Consider the following 20,534-nt stretch of genomic DNA (forward strand, 5'->3'; position numbering starts at 1 on the left):
CAAGATAATCCCTGCAGAGCTTCCTGATCCAGCTTTAGACAAAGAACTATACGAAATAGTTAAAGCAAACATGGTACATGGTCCATGTGGGCGTGGATTCAACATAAACACACCATGCTTGAAGGACAGCATATGTTCAAAAAGATTTCCAAGGAGGTTACTACAAGAAACTCAGACAGGTGCTGATGGATATCCATCATACAGACGCAGAAAACCTGAAGACGGAGGTTTCACAGCAACTATCAGACAGCACGAGGTTGATAATAGATGGATTGTTCCATACTGCCCACTCCTGTCAAAGACTTTCAATGCCCACATCAACGTTGAGTTTTGCAACTCCGTTAAATCCATCAAGTACATTTGCAAATATGTAAACAAGGGTTCTGACGCTGCAATGTTTGGACTTCAACAAGAATACTGCCAGGATGAGGTGACGCATTATCAGGTGGGACGGTACATAAGTAGCAACGAGGCTTTCTGGCGCATCTTTGGCTTTCCAATTCACCAACGACACCCCGCCATTCAACAGCTTGCAGTGCACCTGGAAAATGGTCAAAGAGTGTACTTCACCGATGCTAATGCTTCTCTGTTGGCAGAGGAACCAAGGGATAGCACACTCACTGCATTCTTCAAGCTTTGTCAAGTGGATCCATTCACTCAAACCTTGCTGTATCCACAGATTCCATCATACTACACTTGGAATGGAAAAAAATGGGCCCCACGGAAAGCAGGTCAAAATGTTCATGGATACCCTGGCATTAAGTTTCAGACTTGCCTTGGGCGAGTATATACAGTGCATCCCACTCAGCAAGAGTGCTTCTACCTTCGTCTACTACTGCATGAGGTCAGAGAGCCAACGTCTTTCCAGGCCCTAAAAACCGCTCATGGACATGTCTGCACAACATACAGAGAAGCCTGCTATCGACAAGGTCTGTTAGAAGATGGTGCATAATGGGGTGCAACTTTAGGAGAGGCTGCTTTATCACAATCACCTAAACGTCTCAGGGCACTATTTGCAGTATTACTACAGGCATGCGAACTGTGTGATCCGGCCACTCTATGGCTCAAATATAGAGACAACCTGGCTGAAGACTTTCCGCGCCAAGCTCAACTGCTCTATCCTGACATGGAGGGTATCAGCAATGAAATCTATAACAAAACACTAATTGACATTGAAGACAGAATTGCTAAACTGGGTGGAAATGAATTGTCGACGTATGGCCTGCCACAAGCATTCAGGTCAGGGTCAAATAGCCTTCCCACTGCTGCCATTCGTGAAACAACCTACGACGCTCAAGCGCTTTCAAAGTACATTGTTGAAAATGAGCCTAAATTACTTCCAGACCAGCTGCAGGCCTACAGAACTATTCTTAACAGTGTACGCCAACGCGAAGGACGAATCTTCTTCCTCGATGCTCCTGGAGGGACAGGAAAAACATTTATTACAAAGCTTCTCCTTGCAGAAGTTAGGCAGCATCAGGACATTGCAGTAGCTGTAGCCTCCTCTGGCATTGAAGCTACTTTGTTACCCGATGGCAGGAGAGCACACTCAACTTTTAAACTCCCTCTCAATTTAGCAGCATCCGAAATGCTTTCATGCAACATCAACAAAAGCTCAGATCAGGGACAAGTGCTTAAAATGTGTCATCTAATTGTCTGGGATGGATGCAATATGGCTCACAAGGGAGCTTTGGAAGCATTAGATAGAGCCCTGAAAGACATCTGAAACTGTCAGGCTCTAATGGGAGGTGTAACGCTTCTGTTGTCAGGTGATTTCAGGCAAACTCTTCCTGTCATTCCGAAAGGCACTAGAGCAGATGAAGTCCAAGCATGCCTAAAGTCCTCTACCCTGTGGAATCATGTTACAATCCTCAGTCTCGCCACTAACATGAGAGCTCAGCTACACGGCAACAAAATGTCCACAAAGTTTGCACAGGACATTTTGACACTTGCTGAAGGCAAGATGCCTCTCGATGCTGCAGGACAAATGGAAGTGTGGTCATTTTCCTCCATTGTTAATTCTGTAGATGACCTCAAAAACAAAGTCTTTCCCAACTTCACACAAAACTACCAAAATCACAATTGGCTGTGTGAAAGAGCAATATTAGCTCCAAAAAACGTCGCTGTTAACAAAATTAATCAACAGCTAATGCATTCTCTTCCCAGCACTATACACACTTACAAGTCTGTTGATACAATTCCAGATATAAATGAAGTTGTGAACTATCCTTCTGAATTTCTCAATTCACTGGAGCCTCCTGGACTACCCCCACACATATTAGCACTTAAAGTTGGAACTCCTGTAATGCTACTCCGCAATCTGGAACCACCAAGACTTTGCAATGGAACACGACTGGTGATAAAGAAAATGATGTCACACGTTATCGAGGCAATCATTCTTTCTGGATGTGGAAAAGGTGATGACGTCTTTATTCCAAGAATTCCTCTTACTCCATCAGGAGCAGAAATTCCATTTACATTCAGAAGACTGCAATTCCCCCTTCGTGTCAGCTTTGCCATGTCCATTAACAAATCTCAGGGTCAAACCCTCTCTGTAGCTTGTCTTCTCTTGGAAGAGCCCTGCTTCTCGCATGGGCAACTGTATGTTGGCTGCTCAAGAGTAGGAACCAACAGAAACCTTTTTGTATATGCTCCACAAGGAAAAACAAGGAACATAGTTTACAACGAGGTGTTATAATCTCAACAGCCAGGAGGTATATACATGATTCCCTTTTTTTTAACAAACTTCATGTACTTTCATGTATTTATATTAATATACATATATAAGTGTGTGTGTATCCATATATATATATAATAGAAAAGTCTAATTCTTCAATTGAATGTAACCGGGCAACGCCAGGTATCTCTGCTAGTTTCTTATACATAAAGGACTATAGCTTCAACTGTGTACTGCTTTTTGATTCACCATAAGGTTTGTTATTATTATTATTACTGTTTAACTATTGTTATCACGTTTGTTGGTTCCTCGTAAGAGAAACGTTGTTGTGTTGCATTTGTTAAATAATTGTAAACTGTAACCCTCCCCCTTTGGGAGAAGGAGCTTTGGTTATTGTTTAAAAATTGAATTGTGTCCCTGTTTGGGGAAATTGACAATATTTTCACCGTTTATACGGAAGCATTTTTGTTAGAATGCCTTTGATAGAAGAGTGTCCAAAAAATGAATTTCGCTGCAGTCGTCAGCGGGCGCGAACTCATTAAAATTAAAATGGAAGAAATACAAACCTATTTCGGATTGATCACCGACAAAGACGGTGAATCTAGGATAACACCACCAAATGAAATAAAAAATTAAATTAAAAAAAAGACTATGGTCTATAAAGTATACAATGTAGAGAAAAAAAGATTTGAACACCTGGAGGAAAGCACCATCGAAAAGTGTCTTGGTGCGCCTATGAAAGATATCTAACCAGAGGCGGTAAATTCGCCACAATAGAAGGTTCGAGTCAACGGAGTGTGCAAGGGAGTACTCGACTCGAACCTTGCAAAGTGGAAATATTTTATTTTTACCTTTATATCTGGGACGTAGGACGTCCCGGATAAAAATTTTAAATGTTCCCCCCAGAAGTAGAGGTAGGCTGGATTATAGCCACACTTCTATACAAGAGGGAGGACAAGATACAATTGATCGAAATTGCAAGAGACGGGCCTACAATTCGAGTCTGTTATATATTTTGAGTATTGTTATCACTAGCGATATCAAGATATAACTTTGTATTTTGTATTTTATGTGTAGATGTATGTATATAGATGTACATGTAATATGTACACATATATATACACATATATACATGCATTAGCACTATGACCCGTCGTTGCCGGGTCATAATGCTAGTTTGAAATAATTTAATCACACCCTTAGTGAATAAATAAAAAAAAAGGTGCATGAAAGTATTACTATGAGAGACTAAACAAAATATACAAAGAGACAAAGAGTGTTAATTCACATTGGACCCACAAGAAACAGTTGTGGGGTGCTAGATGTAGTGATGACAAAATGGATAGGGTGTAAAGTAAGTAAGGCTACAAAAAGATGGTTGCTGCAAGATGATTATTATATTAGCCACTTACTAATCTAATGAGATTATGTAAGGCATTATCCCTGATAGCCAGTTAATACAACAGTTATAGCAGGTATGCATTAGACTGAAAGAAATTGCAAGTTTCAAACTAAATGTCTAAGTTATGAAGGTGATAAAGTCTTAAATTAATAGGTAATGAAAGTGGAGAGGATAAGATGATACTACAAGATTCATTAAGATTGAGCACTTAACTAAATTAGAGATGAAAAAATAATTGGATGAGTTGGAAGAAGAAATAACAGAGACATATATTAATAGCTAGAAATAAGAGGTATGCTAACATTGCACTTTGTGAGAATAAAGAAGGACTTTAAACAAGAGATATAGAATATATGTCAATATACTGGTTTCAAATTTTGGCACAAAACTAGCAAGTCCAGGGGAGGGGATAAATCATTTATATTGACCCCAGGGATCAAATAGTACTTATTTTATTGAACCTGTAAAGATGAAAGGCAAAGTCAATCATAGCAGCATTTGAACACAGAATGTAAAGATGGTGTTAATGACGCTAAGCATTTTGCCAGTATGCTCATGATTCTGCCAATTTGCTGCCTTAACGATGAGTCAATATATTGACTTGCCATTTTTGAATAAATTTGAAGGAAAGGACAATTTCTTCAAAAGAATACAATTTTTTTCTTTTTAGCCTACTGAGATCTAGATATTTTTTCCAGAATTCTGTATTCTTTTTATATAAGGCTAGAATGCTTCCATTATACTTTAAATTACCTGCATCTATAGGTCCTATCTCCGAAAAGATGAAACATGAAGTAAGGTCCATTTGGGAATAGAATGTAAAAAGGGAATGGAACTGATTTCCTTGAACATTTCCTAACCCAGGAAGAATGTTGGTTTCATCACTTTGAACCAGAGGTAAACAGACAATCCATGCAGTGGAAACACTGCTTTTCATCTGCTCCAAAGCCAAGGTCGTTTCATCTGCAGAGAAGATGATGGCCTCAGTTTTTGGGGATGCAAAAGGCATTGAGCTTATTGACTATCTTTAAAAGGGCCACACCAACAATGGAGAGTACTATGCCAACTCACTGAGGCAGTTACAAAAGGCTATTAAGACCAAATGCCCAGGAAAAAATAATGAAAAGGGTCTTGTTTCATCAGGACAATGCTCTAACACATGACCTTGGTTTGAAAGAGATTAGACAAAACACTATAGGATGGAATTCCTGAAAATAATGCAATCATAAGGGAAATTTCTGGTGAATGAACTGACTGGAAACCATACATAACAAGGAAATATGTAATGATGCAGTATAGTGGTTTTGCTCAATGCCTACCAGAAATCATTCAAAGTCTAATCATATTTACAGTTGCTTTATAAGCTGGTAATGGAATCACTCCGTCGGTTACGACGACGAGGGTTCCGGTTGATCCGAATCAACGGAACAGCCTGCTCGTGAAATTAACGTGTAAGTGGCTGAGCACTCCACAGACACGTGCACCCTTAACGTAGTTCTCGCGGATATTCAGTGTGACACAGAGAGTGACAAGGCCAGCCCTTTGAAATACAGGTACAACAGAAACAGGAAGTAAGAGTGAGAGAAAGTTGTGGTGGAAGAGTACAGCAGGGATCACCACCATCCCTGCCGGAGCCTCGTGAAGCTTTAGGTGTTTTCGCTCAATAAACACTCACAACGCCCGGTCTAGGAATCGAAACCGCGATCCTACGACCGCGAGTCCGCTGCCCTAACCACTGGGCTATTGCGCCTCCACATAAGCTGGTAATAAGAGTAAGTTCAATTGTCAAATATCATTACCGTTCTTGTCTTTATCACTTTTGCTATTCTTTGGTTTTGGAACTCTTTTACGTGTATTTTCATTTGATCCTTTCAGTTTTATTTCATCCAGACTTGCTGGATGCTTCGAGAGTTTGAAGGGAATTCGGGTATAGGATTTAATCATATTATATTCTGGAAAAAAATATAACAGTATAAAATTAGATAGTTTGTGAAACAGCTTTATCATATAAAATGATTCTCAAGTCTATAATTTGAGGCTTCTTAGCAATAGATAATGTTTACATTAGAGAAAGATTCAGTGAACATCAATATAAAGCAATATGATTACAATGTCATCATCATTATTATTTAATGTCCAGTCTCCGTGCTGGCATAGGCTGGACAGACTCCAACTGTCTGTTGTGGCATGGCTTCTACAGCTGGATGCCCTTCCTAATGCCAACCACTTAACAGTGTACTGGATTCTTTTTAAGCATCACTGGCTTGGTTGCCAGTTACATAGCACTGGTATGGGTGTGTTAATGCAGTACCAGCATGGGTTGCTTTTTAAATGGCACCTGAAAGACAAACCTGTTGTGTGTGCAAGACAGCAATTTTACTTAGCTGAAACATCTTGTCAAGTACAGCAAATCACTACATCTCCTGGTCCCTTGTCATTTTCAAATATTATTCATATGTAGTCACTATTTGCCACTGTAACCCCATTATATTGGTTTCAAATTTTGGCACTAGGCCAGCAATTTGGGGGTGGGGATAAGTCAATTACATCAATCTTAGTACAGTTCTATATTTAAGAGATGAGGAATTATGTACATTATTTACAGTTGATGGATATTTGTTGTCATCTTGTTTGTTGTTAACACAACGTTTCGGCTGATATACCCTCCAGCCTTCATCAGGTGTCTTGGGGAAATTTCGAACCTGGGTTCTCATTCCTAAGGTATTTTTTGATGTTATTTTTATTATTATTATTATTATTATTATTATTATTATTATTATTATTCAGGTCACTGCTTGGAATCGAACTTGGAATCTTGGGGTTAAGAGTGTGGGCTACTAATTCCAAGATTCCAAGTTCAATTCCAAGCAGTGAATGGAATAACAACTACAACATCAAAAATACCTTAGGAATGAGAACCCAGGTTCGAAATTTCCCCCAAGACACCTGATGAAGGCTGGAGGGTATATCAGCCGAAATGTGTTAACAACAAACAAGATGAGGACAAATATCCATTAAATGTAAATAATGTAAATAATGTATTAATCCTCAACTGGTACTTATTTCATTGACCCCCAAAAGAATGAAAGGCAAAGTCATCCTTGGCAGAATTTGATCCCAGAACACAATGACAGACAATATACTGCTAAGCATTTTGCCCAACCTGCTAATCCTTTGTAATCTGGATAATTCAAGTTGGAGATCAAAGTTGAAGATCCAAGGTTGAATCCACAGGAAGTCTGAGGATCAGATTATAAACATTAAAAAGAACAGCAAAGACAAAAACAAAGACAAATGTGGCAGCAGTCTAACACTTCAATGGAGAAAGAGTGTGCATAAATGCTTTGGCTGTTTGTCATTCATCAGAAGAAAGTAAAAGAGAAGCAAATGAAATGGTGAGTGTATAAAAGGTAGGAGAGTCCAGTTTGCTGGACATTGTTGTAGAGCTGAAAAAGAGGCAATTTCTACTCTTCTCCTCTGGAAGCCATCTACTCGCAATACCAGAGGGCGCACACTCTCCTACCCTGATGTAATCTCCAGGGATACAGGCATCAAGCAACAGGACCTCCGTAATGCCATGATGGACCGTGAAGTCTGGCGTAGCATGGTAAATTCCATTGTCTCGACCATGGTCGAGCAATGATGATGATGATGTACGAAAAAGAATAAAAAAGAGGAAGGATATAGGAGCAAGACAAAGGATGAGAAACCAAAGGGGGGAATGGTACCCTATGGGGAAGAGTTAAGAAAGAAGAGGTGGGTATGTACATGCATGTAGCAGAGTCTATCTGCATCTGGAAGTGGGATGGGGAGTGGTTTTATGTGTGTATTAGTTTGATGCATGTATGTGTATAAGTGTATTGTAACATTAGTTAGTGAGAGTGGAGAATGTTGATGTGTATACTCTTACTCTTTTACTCTTTTACTTGTTTCAGTCATTTGACTGCGGCCATGCTGGAGCACCGCCTTTAGTCGAGCAAATCGACCCCGGGACTTATTCTTTATAAGCCCAGTACTTATTCTATCGGTTTCTTTTGCCGAACCGCTAAGTGACGGGGACATAAACACCTCAGCATCGGTTATCAAGCAATGCTAGGGAGACAAACACAGACACACAAACATATACATACACACACATATATATATATACGACAGGCTTCTTTCAGTTTCCGTCTACCAAATCCACTCACAAAGCATTGGTCGGCCCGAGGCTACAGTAGAAGACACTTTCCCAAGATGCCACGCAGTGGGACTGAACCCGGAACCATGTGGTTGCTTAGCAAGCTACTTACCACACAGCCACTCCTGCTTGTGAGTTTTTGTTAATTGGGTAATATGAAAGTGTGCACAATGAAAGAACAGTGGTAGTTCTGGTAACAACAGAAAAGAGATGTGAAACCAGCAAGTGGATCCATTTGAGTGTCCATAAGAGATGGGTGAAGCAGTCACTGAATTTTGTAGCTTAATCCTTTCGTTACTATATTTCTGACCAAAATACACCCCTCAAGAGTTTCAATTAAATCGATGCCGAAAAAAATGTGGAAAAAAATCTCCCAAAATTCAGGGAATTAAAATTACACGTCGATCGTTGTACAAAACTGTAGATGAACTTTTTACAAAGCATAATCACGTGTTTTCACGAATGTACTAAAGAGATTTGCTCTGATATTCTCATTTAAATATGAATAGGTAAATTTGGGCGGCTTTGGGCGATTTGGTCACAGTAACCAAAATTTTTTTCGGGCGGCTTTGGGCGGTTTGGTAACAAAAGGGTTAAGTCAAGTCGTGTATATCAATGGTTCTCGTAGCCATTGATCTTGGCTTGCATACAACCACTAACTAGTAGGCACACTATCTAAATATAGCCAAAGTTTGTCAAAGAAAAGGTGCCAAAGAAAAAAGATCATTGAGATTTCAATTTACTCTTCACCAAAAAATGCTTGTTTAGAACAACTGGGATTATAATGCTAGTTAGAATCTTGGATTCGGTTGGTTTTACAAGGGTGGGCAGAAAAGTTCATAAGCTGACTAAGAAGGAGTGATGCTAGAGCTGTGAAATTTTTCATGCATTAACTTCAACTCTTCTTAATAACTGCATCGTTTCTTTCAGGGTAAACTGACATTTCACTGTTTAAAGAAGATTTTAAATGTAACTAGTAGCGATTTCTCTTGAAAAATAGACAAAATTTCACATCACAATGTTATGAAGTACCTGTAGAAAAAGGATTTAGCCCCCAATGATATTCATGCTGACATGGTTACTGCATTAAGGGATAACATCCCAGCTTTATTAACTGTGCAAAAGTTGGCAGCTGAATTTAGAAGGGGAACAGAGAACTTTGAAGATGACCCGGGGTTTGAATGTCCTGCAATTGCCACTAATGAGGGAAATAGTGACCGTGTTCACCATAGATGACAGGTGATTGATAATAAATCAAATAATCAATTCTATTAGCATATCTTGAATGAGAGTTGAGAATATTCTGTATAATGAACTTGCAATCACGAAGGTTTCTACTTGGAGTGGGCCACGTCATCTGACACCTGATCAAAAGCACACCAGGTTGATCATATAGGAAAATCTGACATTGTTTGAGGCAGATCTAGCTGGTTTCCTTAAACATTTTCTAACCCATAATGTATGTTGAGTTCATCACTTTCAGCCAGAGACAAACAGACAATCCATGCAGTGGAAACACTGCTCCTCACCTACTCCAAGGCCAAGGTATTTTCATCAGCAGGGAAGGTGTTGGCCTCAATTTTTTGGGATGCACAAGGCATTTTCATTATTGGGCACCTATGCCAACCCCCTTTGCTTGCGAAGACATGTTGGGGCAAGCGAAATCGAAATCGAATTGAACCAGCCAGGATCCCTGGTCTGGTGGTACGTAAAAAGCACTATCCGACTCGTGGCCGATGCCAGCACCGCCTCGACTGGCTTCCATGCTGGTGGCACATAAAATACACCAATCCGACCGTGGCCGTTGCCAGCCTCAGCTGGCACCTGTGCAGGTGGCACGTAAAAAGCACCCACTACACTCACGGAGTGGTTGGCGTTAGGAAGGGCATCCAGCTGTAGAAACATTGCCAGATAAGACTGGAGCCTGGTGCAGCCTTCTGGCTTCCCAGATCCCCAGTTGAACCGTCCAACCCATGCTAGCATGGAGAACGGACGTTAAACGATGATGATGATGATGATTAGGGATGATAGGTGGTTTAAATTTATGTTTATGCATTATTACTCTTCTGTTGAGGCAAGTGAGATGATGATGATGATGATGATGACTACCTTCAAAAGGGCCACACCATCAATGGAGAGTACTATACCAACTCACTGAGGTAGTTACAAAAAGCTATCAAGACCAAATGCCCATGAAAACTGATGAAAAGGGTCTGGTTTCATCAGAACAGTGCTCCAGCTCACAAGTCCTTGCTTTCAATGACTGCTGTGCATGACTGTGGCTTTGAACTGGTTGATCAGCCTCTCTGTTTTTCTGATTTGGTCCCATCTGACTATCATCTGATCCCCTTCATGAAAAGACAATTGGCTGGGAACCAGAATATGTAAGTGAAGGGCAGAAAATATGTAAGATGGTACCAATTAATGTGCATGGGTGTGTGTAAATGTAAAGAGTATTTGAATATGCAAAAGGTGCCAGACTTTGGTATCAAAACCTACCACTCACTGCGCCACGGAAGACGCTGCCAGCTACCACCAATCAACAAAAAGGCTGGCCAGGCAGCAAAAACCCTGCAAGAGTCAAGTCTGTTGGTTCGAGGAGCACAACTATTCAACTCCATTCCGGTACATGTCAGAAATCTATCAGGATGCAGTGTGGAATCATTCAAATTGCAGCTGGATAGATACTTAAGCACCATTAGAGATGAACCCCATCTCCCAGGATATACACAACGAGCACAAACTGACTCAAACTCGCTCCTACACATGTCAAAATTAAACAGACAATACAACCTGGCAACCACACCAGACTCTGAGGGTGGAGTCTTCGACTTGGCCTGAGCATGGACTCAAACTCAAATGAAATGAAATGAAACGAAATGCACCTATGTGTGTGTATGTGTCAAAGATAGATGATGGTAGGTGAATAGGAGTGGGTAGGGAATAAATGCCAGTTGGTGTATGTGTGTAATGTTGTATGTGCTGGTTTGTGTCTGTGAGCTGGTGTGTGCCCATGTGATGGTGTGTGCTAGTGTGTTGGTGCATGTATGTGTGTACACCAAAAAGACAAGGTGGTAGGTAAAAATATGTGCGTATATGCATGCATAAATGAAAGTTGTGAATGTGTAGGGGACAGGTGACCCAAGGGGACAGGTGACCCAAGGGGACAGGTGACCCAAGGGGACAGGTGACCCAAGGGAAGAGTATGTGAAAGCCTTGTTAGTGTGTAAAAGTAAGTGCAGAAGTGGAGAGGAGTGAAGTGTATGTAGTGGGTAGAAATGCAGGGTGAAAGGGAAAGGGGGGGGGTGGAAGCTGGAAAAAAATAGAGGGACGAATTCATACAATAAAAAGGTATTTGTGTTTTCAGAAAGATGGACTTCTCTCAGGAAGTGGTAGGAAATCTGATGCTGGAGGCCCAACCAAAGACTGAGAGATCCTGAGAAGAGTGATCAGCTGATTAAAAACATTGAAAGACACACAATTCATTGCCAAGTTTTCGAGTTAAGGCAGCTTTTTCATCCACAGCTTTTCCTTCTCCAAACTCCAACCCACTCCTAGATTCTTCCCCTATGCCCATCCCTGCAGCCACACCTCCTCTTACATTTCCAACACCTATTTCTTTATTACCCACAAGGGGCTAAACACAGAGGGGACAAACAAGGATAGACATAGGTATTAAGTCGATTGCATCGAACCCAATGCACAACTGGTACTTAATTTATCGACCCCGAAAGGATGAAAGGCAAAGTCGACCTTGGCGGAATTTGAACTCACAACGTAACGCAGATGAAATACCGCTAAGCATTTTGCCCGGCGTGCTAACGTTTCTGCCAGCTCGCTGCCTTACATTTCCAACACCACTACCTTCATCAGATCCAATCATTGCACCTCCTACATCAAGGATTCTTTCCAATACACATCTATCAACCTCATATACACACTATGTCTCTTTTGCAATTTGTACTACATTAGACTGTTTATCAATTTCTTTGGATTTTCTTCTCTGATTGCATTGTTTAGGTGAGGGGCAGCAACATCATTCTACCATTTTCTATCATCATCTGGCTAATGGGTGCCTCTTGTGAAGTTTATGTTCAGAAACATTCAGACCAAATTCTTCATAGGATTACAATTATCATTAGTGTGCTTTCACAGTACTCAAATAACTACAACACTTCTTTAAATGTCAAACAATAACAGTAAATCTGCTGGATAATTTTCCCTCCTCTTTTCTAAAAGATATAGATTTTCATATAACCTAGAACCTCTCTTATTAACACACAAAATACGCATACCATTCCTCTCTGAGTAACAAATTTTCTAACCTTAGACAAATCATCACTGCTTTTCAGACTACACTTAATACTCAAACTTCACTCTGAAAGGTAGTGTCTGCACATATGTATTTTTAAATCTTGCACCTACTCACCTGGATATCATCAACAAAGGTTTCCAATTACTCTTGCTCAAAGTCTCCACCGTCTACTTATCTAAATACATCTGTTTTCTCTACTACCCTCCAACTCTTTGATCATATCCCTTCCCGCATCAAGGATATTTTTCTCATTTTATTCCCCCATCAAATCATAATCCTCAGTGACTAACACTCACCACTCTTCTTGGCTCTCACACTTACACTGATGCTGCCAGTACAGAAACCGAACTTTTGAAATCCTCAACTCTACACAAATTAGTTTTATCTCTTAGATACATCCTTGGCTTACACAGAGACACTCCAATTCCCGCCCCTCAAACTTCACAGCTCAGCATCGTCCATACCAACTCGTGCTCCTTATTTCCAAAGTTCAGCGAATTATTTACACTGGCCATGCATGATTCCCCAGATGTGATAGCTATCACCGAGACTTGGCTGACTCCAGCAGTAAAGGACTCGGAAATCCACCTACAGGGCTACGACCTCTTCAGATGTGACAGAGAAAAAAGGCGAGGTGGAGGTGTTGCTGTGTATGTCAAATCTGAGCACAAACCGTCCAGCGGTATTCTACCCACTAATGCTCAACCTACAACAAAATTCGATGCAGTCTATTGCAAGCTGAGCCTATCCAGGTTTTGCCTGCCCGTGTTAGCTGTCTACAGGCCGCCTCTTGCCGACCCCCAGGACGATGCTCATTTACTCGAAGCGATAAGATTCGTTTCAGCTTCTCATGACTTTGATATTAGGAGATTTCAATGCTCCCACGATCGACTGGCCCGCATCAATTTGTACGTCATCTTCCCGGTTCGGCCAGGCCCTTCTTGACGTGGCTGAAGATTGTTTACTATCGCAACATGTTGAATATCCAACAAGGCATCGGTCTGGGCAGCAGCCATCTATGCTGGATCTGGTATTCTCCCGCTATCCAAGATCAGTGTCAGGCTTATCTGTGTGCGCCCCTCTTGCCAAGAGTGATCACGTGGTCCTGAAGTTCAACATGCACACAACTTTTTCTATGCCCACGACTACTTCGCTGCCACGTAGAGTCTTCTCTGCAATCAATCTTGAAATTCTAACCGAGGCTTCCGCGCTTCTGGACTGGCGATCCCTGATGATGATGTCCTCAGTTGACGAACTATGGTTGTCCCTCAAAGCATATTTAATCTGGTTGACTGACCAAGCAGTTCCCGTTGGGCTTCCCAAGAAGAAGAAAGACAAGCCCTGGGTGACGACGAAGGTTAAACGAGAACTTCGACTCAGAGATATTGCTTGGGCTGAATTCAAAAATCTAGATTCGACTGCAGCTTTTGAGGTGTACAAAACTCAACGAGACCGAGCCACGAAAATAGAAAAGGAAGAACGCTTCAGATATGAATACAGAATTGCGGCAAACGCCAGTCACACTCCAAAAACCTTCTTTGCCCATGTCCAATGGAATTCCCACTTGAACAACCAAATTGCAACGTCAGTAGACTCAACAGGCGTATCGATTGAGGACCCTTATCAGCAGAGTCAGTTATTTGCCGAGGCTTTTTCAACTATTTTCAAACAAGATGATGGTCGTGAACCCCCTCCATTTGATAGATCGGTACCTCCAATGCCTAGATTGGTCATCACGCGGGACGAATTCGAACGCATTATTTAAGACCTCAATGTCAACAAGGGTCATGGCCCTGATGGCATACACCCACAAGTTATCAAAGCGTAGGCTCCGGTCATCTGCGAACCTTTAACACTTCTATTCAATATGTCATTGGCGACAGGTGTTATACCTGCAGACTGGAGAACAGAGATAATCTGCCCAATTTTCAAGAAAGGGAGCCGCGAAGACCCGCTTAACTACTGACCGGTTTCCCTTACTTCAATAATCAGCAAGATGTTCGAAACCATCCTTAAGAAAAGTATGTTGCTCCACCTCCAAAACACAGCCTCTATCTCTGATTCCCTGCATGGCTTTGTGCCGAAGAGATCATGCTTGACCAACTTACTAGTAATGGAAGAATTGGTGACGCATATACTGGATGATGGTGATGCTGTTGACATCGTTTTATTGGACTTTGCCAAAGCTTTTGATTCGGTAAACCACCACCTATTACTTGTCAAGCTTCAAGCATATAGTTTCCATTCGGATATTGTACGATGGGTTGGTGCCTTCCTCTCAGATCGCTCCTTCCAAGTCCAAGTTAATGGTTCGCTGTCCGATGTCTCCAGTGCGAGCAGTGGTGTGCCTCAAGGTTCAGTGCTTGGGCCCTTATTATTCTTAGTCTTTATAAATGACTTGCCCGACAACCTCACACAACACACCCTTCTATTTGCCGATGATGTCAAACTGGTCGCTACTCGCGGTGATACAGATTATCTTCGTCGATGCCTCCACCAAGTTTGGAGATGGTCTAATGAATGGGACCTGTGCCTGAACGTGTCAAAATGCTGTCATCTGCTTGTTGGCTCTTCTCCTGCAACTCAACTTGATTTTGAGCCGGATCGTCTGCTGCTGGAGAGGACCGACCAGGTAAAGGACCTGGGTATCTTGGTGGATTCTTCCTTTTCGCCTTTGGCCCAGTGCGTCCATGCTGCCAACAAAGCACGTGGAGTTCTGTTTTTGATTTGACGGTCATTCGGAATGCTCACAGCAGCCATATTCCTACCGCTCTATGTCATGCTGGTGAGACCCATATTGCAGTACGGGATTCAAGCCTCTTCTCCTAATCTCCTCAAAGACATACATCATCTCGAAAGAGTCCAGAAGCTGGCTACCCGCATGGTTCATGGTCTCAAGCATTTGTCTTATGAAGAAAGGCTGAAGACGCTCGGCCTTTATTCTCTAGAAAAACGATGCTGCCGTGGTGATCTCATTCTCGCTCACAACATCATAAGCGGAAAGTGTAACCTCTCGAAAGAGCTGTTCTTCACTCCTGCTCCAGAGCGTCGGCTGTGGGGTCACTCCAAAAAGCTCTATCTGCAACGATTTCATCTCAATCGAAGGAGAGGGGCTTTCTCCGTCCGGGTTGCGAATCCATGGAATAAGCTGCCGGACGAGATAGCGAAGATGCCGACGACCGCTAGGTTCAAAGTCTCTCTTGACCAGAAATGGCCTGAACTCTTTGCACGAACACCACCCTGTACATAACTCCATGTCCCCCTACATGGCCTTGCTTTTTGCTTTTTGATCCAAAAAATTAACTTAACTCCAAGCATCCTTGATTTTTTCTCACTTCCAAAATTCATCACTATTTCTGCATCAGTTGTTCAACAACTGGCTTATCTCAGTGATCCACCACACACTCATATACAATACATTCCCAACCCTATGACTCTTCAAATCAGCTGGCTAATTGGAATTATGCCCAAACTCTGTTATCTCTGCAGTATGTGATCCAACCTTCACCACCTGAAACTATCCTTTTAGGAATGTCTTTTCACATCTCACATACCACAACTCAAAGCTCCAAACCTTCCAAGTGGTTCACTCAGATGAATAATAGGAGTTCAAGCAAGAATAAAATCAACCACTTGAAGAAAATCACCCAGCTCTATGCAGTCAGTCCTTCCAATTTCTTATCAAAAATGGTCTTTACCAATTCTGTCAAATCCTTCTCTGAACTCCTCAAAATTATGGTTCTATAAACAGGGTTCTTGTAGAAAATCCCACCAAATTTGCTGTCCACTTTGCACCTAACTCTCTCTCTCTCTCCACACACAACAAATCTCTTCCAAAATCCTTCTCTATTCCATTAGATTCACCATGTGTCAAGTACAAGAGCATCTCTAGTTGTTTCAAACAACAAAGCCATTTGCGCTTCCTATTACCCTCAAGCAATACACCTCAAAGATAACCACTGTCCTTTCCAAATTCTTTATATTTGTTCCCTTTTTGTCTCTCTCTCTCTCTCTCTTTCTCTCTCTAAATCTACCATTATGTTTGAAAAGCATTCCAATATTTGGAGCAAAATAAGAAAAAGCCTCATCATCATATTTTACTACTGGAAATTGATATCACATCAAGGGTTTGAGTAGATGAATATTTAATACAAAGATTAGAAATAGCAATAGGAATTAATGCCACAAATATATTTATAACATTAGCAAGATTGTACAACATTAACTTAAATATAATTAGCATATGAATATAATTGTGTATATACATATACACCTCCACAACAGACAGTCATATACTTCAAAATACATTAATGTACACATACAATATAAGCAACAGACTAACAGATATGCATGTTATCACACAAGCATTCATACATACACCAAAAATCTTGAGTGGTTTACTTAATCTCTTGATTTATTTAACGCCACCATCTGGTTGATGAAAGTATTCAGGCCAGGTTTACAATCTAAGAATAACTTCCTCCCTTCCATCCATCCACCAGTCTCAGACACACTGAAAAGAGTCATGGGCTTGCTTTTCTTACCTATGACTAATCCATAAATTTCTTTTTAATGGATGGAAGCACTCCGTCGGTTACGACGATGAGGATTCCGATTGATCCGACCAACGGAACAGCCTGCTTGTGAAATTAACGTATAAGTGGCTGAGCACTCCACAGACACGTGTACCCTTAACGTAGTTCTCGGGGATATTCAGCGTGACACAGAGAGTGACAAGGCCGGCCCTTTGAAGTACAGGTACAACAGAAACAGGAAGTAAGAGTGGAGTGAGAGAAAGTTGTGGTGAAAGAGTACAGCAGGGATCACCACCATCCCCTGCCGGAGCCTCGTGGAGCTTTTAGGTGTTTTCGCTCAATAAACACTCACAACGCCCGGTCTGGGAATCGAAACCGCGATCCTACGACCGCGAGTCCGCTGCCCTAACCACTGGGCCATTGCACCTCCACTTTCTTTTTAATACAATTAATAGAACAAATATTTAATTCAGTCAACAGCAAATGAAAAATGAGCTTTCCTTAGCAGTATGTTTTCAGCATCTCAGCAACTATATCTGATGGTTTGGCAGCTTTCTGTGCCTTCATATTCTTAAAGGTCATTTTCAATGTCTATTTCAAAAGTTGGTCTCTTTTTGGGGTCTACTTGGAGTAGATACTCTACTTCCTATATATTTTTTATATTGTAAAGGGAACTGGTTGCTTCTTTACACTTTTGGGGTGCAACTTGGGTGCAACACAATTTCCTTTCTTTTTGTTTCTAGAAACTACCAGTCAGGAACGAAACACAAGTTTAAAAATATATACAATTCTTTATTCTCTTGGTTCAACAATGAAACACGATGGTATACTGGTATCCATTCTTACAACAATTCAGCAGCAATAGAACAGGTGAAATCCTAAGCGTCTGGGACAGGAGAATAGGTTGATCACACGTTTAAAAATACGTCCTTTCTCTTCTATCGTCCCCGACGCTATTAAGGAACGCTATAGAATTTATTCTTCAGTCTCTAGCGCATGTGCATGAGGGAACTTCCTTATGCCTTTCCAGAAGGTTCCAACCCCGCACACGCACACTGAAGAATGACGTTGCGTGTGCGCACACTGGAATATGACGTCACTACAATATTCAGCAACTTCTTGTAATAACATTTCGAGGACTTTTTCTTCTTGGCATCAGTGAAGCTAATTGCACCACTGTCATTTCAAACACATTTTTCACTTTCAACATTTTGATTCACTTGGCACACAATATTGCAATCTAGAATACTTTATGCTTCTGATCTTTAATATCAACTGATTCCATAGAGATGAAAAGCAAAGCGACCCTAATAATGATTAATTGTTCTGACACAAACCCAACAGAGACTGCATCTACTTCTACAATACAAACTTCCTATTTAAAGTGATCTACAGGGTGACTGGAAAGTAACTAAACATTAGAAATTGTTTACAGAATTTTTAGTATTAGCGTCGCCTTACTGGCACTTGTGCTGGTGGCACTTGAACAAAACATTCAAGCGAGGTCGTTGCCAGTGCCGCAGGACTGACTCCTGTGCAGGTGGCACGTAAAAAACACCATTTCGAGCATGGCCGTTGCTAGTACCGCCAGACTGGCCCTCATGCCGGTGGCATGTAAAGCACCCACTACACTCTCAGAGTGGTTGGCGTTAGGAAGGGCATCCAGCTGTAGAAACTCTGCCAGATCAGATTGGAGCTTGGCGCAGCCATCTGGTTCGCCAGTCCTCAGTCAAATAGTCCAACCCATGCTAGCATGGAAAGCGGACGTTAAATGATGATAGTGATTATGATGACGTCATAATGGAAATATTTTTTAAACAGACAACACTAATGGGGAGTTCTTAGTCTTATTTCTTGTTTTCTAGATCAACCGGTCACTTAACTGTTCAGGAGTGAACTAAGGTAGCAGCACTTTATGAAGTGAGGAATTCCATGGTTTTGGTTCAGAGATGTGGTATGCATAGAAAGGTAAGCATGCAATTTACTGTCATTTTCCAATGTAATAAAGAACATGTATCATCATCGTCATCATCGTTTAACGTCCGCTTTCCATGCTAGCATGGGTTGGACGATTTGACTGAGGACTGGTGAACCAGATGGCTACACCAGGCTCCAATCTGATTTGGAGAGTTTCTACAGCTGGATGCCCTTCCTAATGCCAACCACTCCGAGAGTGTAGTGGGTGCTTATGAGGACCAGTCAGGCAGTACTGGCAATGGCCACGTTCGAAATGGTGTTTTTTACGTGCCACCTGCATAGGAGCCAGTCCAGCGGCACAGGCAATGACCTTGCATGAATGTTTTTTTCACATGCCACCAGCACAAGAGCCAGGAAGGTGACACTGGTAACGATCACGCTCGAATGGTGCTTTTTACGCACCACCGGTATGGAAGCCAGTTTGCTGCTCTGGCAACAATCACGCTTGGATAGTGCTCTTAGCGCCCCGCTAGCACAGATGCCAGTCATCGAATTTGATTTTGATTTCACTTGCCTCAACAGGTCTTCGCAAGCAGAGTTTAGTGTCTAATGAAGGAAAGATATGCAAAAGTGAGCTGGTTACATTCCTGGCATAGGCCAAAAAGATTATGGTCTCACTTGGCTTGCCGGGTCTTCTCAAGCACAGCATATTTCCAAAGGTCCTGGTCACTAGTCATTGCCTCGGTGAGGCCTAATGTTCAAAAGTCATGCTTCACCACCTCATCCTAGGTCAACCTCTTCCACAAGTTCCATCAACCGCTAGGGTGTGGCACTTTTTCACACAGCTGTCCTCATCCATTCTCACCACATGAACATACTAGCACAGTCATCTCTCTTGCACACCACATCTGATACTTCTTTGGTCCAACCTTTCTCTCAAGGTACTTACACTCTGTCGAGTATGCACACTGACATTACACATCCATTGGAGCATACTGGCTTCATTTCTTGCGAGCTTACGCATGTCCTCATCATTTATTTCAATAAATTTGTAAAAGGAATATGGATTTTATTATCAGATTTTAATGCCTACTTACCTTTCACCCACCCTGTAAATTAAAACCTTCCACCACAATTTCACATTAATTTACGTTCCAAACACCAGCTTAACTCTTTTGTAACCATATTATTCTTGTAACCATATTATTTGTGTTTCTTTCAATTGATTTTAAATATAACAAAATAACTTAGTTATCATTAAGCTAGTGTTAGGAACATAAATTGTGACTAAGGTTTGGTGGAAGATTTTAATTCAGAACTTTTGAAAACAAGACATTTTTGTACTACAGAGCCAGAAGTGGTTTCAGGTGGGTTGGTATTGAAAGGGTTAATGAACAAATATACTGTAGATACAAGTACTCTGTATCTTGTATCTCTTAATCTAATCAGTATCATGCTATTTTTAATCAACACACTGCGAAGGTATCCTATGCCAGAGCAGCTTATGC

At 41.4% G+C, this 20,534-nt stretch overlaps 1 protein-coding gene across 2 annotated transcripts in view; it reads right to left on the minus strand.

The window, feature by feature from the left end:
• LOC115209774 (tubulin monoglycylase TTLL3-like) overlaps window positions 1–20,534 on the minus strand; it is a 140,839-nt gene that overhangs the window by 104,386 nt on the left and 15,919 nt on the right. For both annotated transcript variants that reach the window (XM_029778288.2, XM_036501609.1), the window contains exon 3: window positions 5,879–6,031. In XM_029778288.2, the coding sequence (XP_029634148.1) occupies window positions 5,879–6,031 (153 nt within the window). The remainder of the gene's footprint in view (window positions 1–5,878; window positions 6,032–20,534) is intronic.

This window comes from Octopus sinensis, linkage group LG3 (assembly GCF_006345805.1).
Source record: "Octopus sinensis linkage group LG3, ASM634580v1, whole genome shotgun sequence".
In the NCBI taxonomy this organism is placed as follows: domain Eukaryota; kingdom Metazoa; phylum Mollusca; class Cephalopoda; order Octopoda; family Octopodidae; genus Octopus; species Octopus sinensis.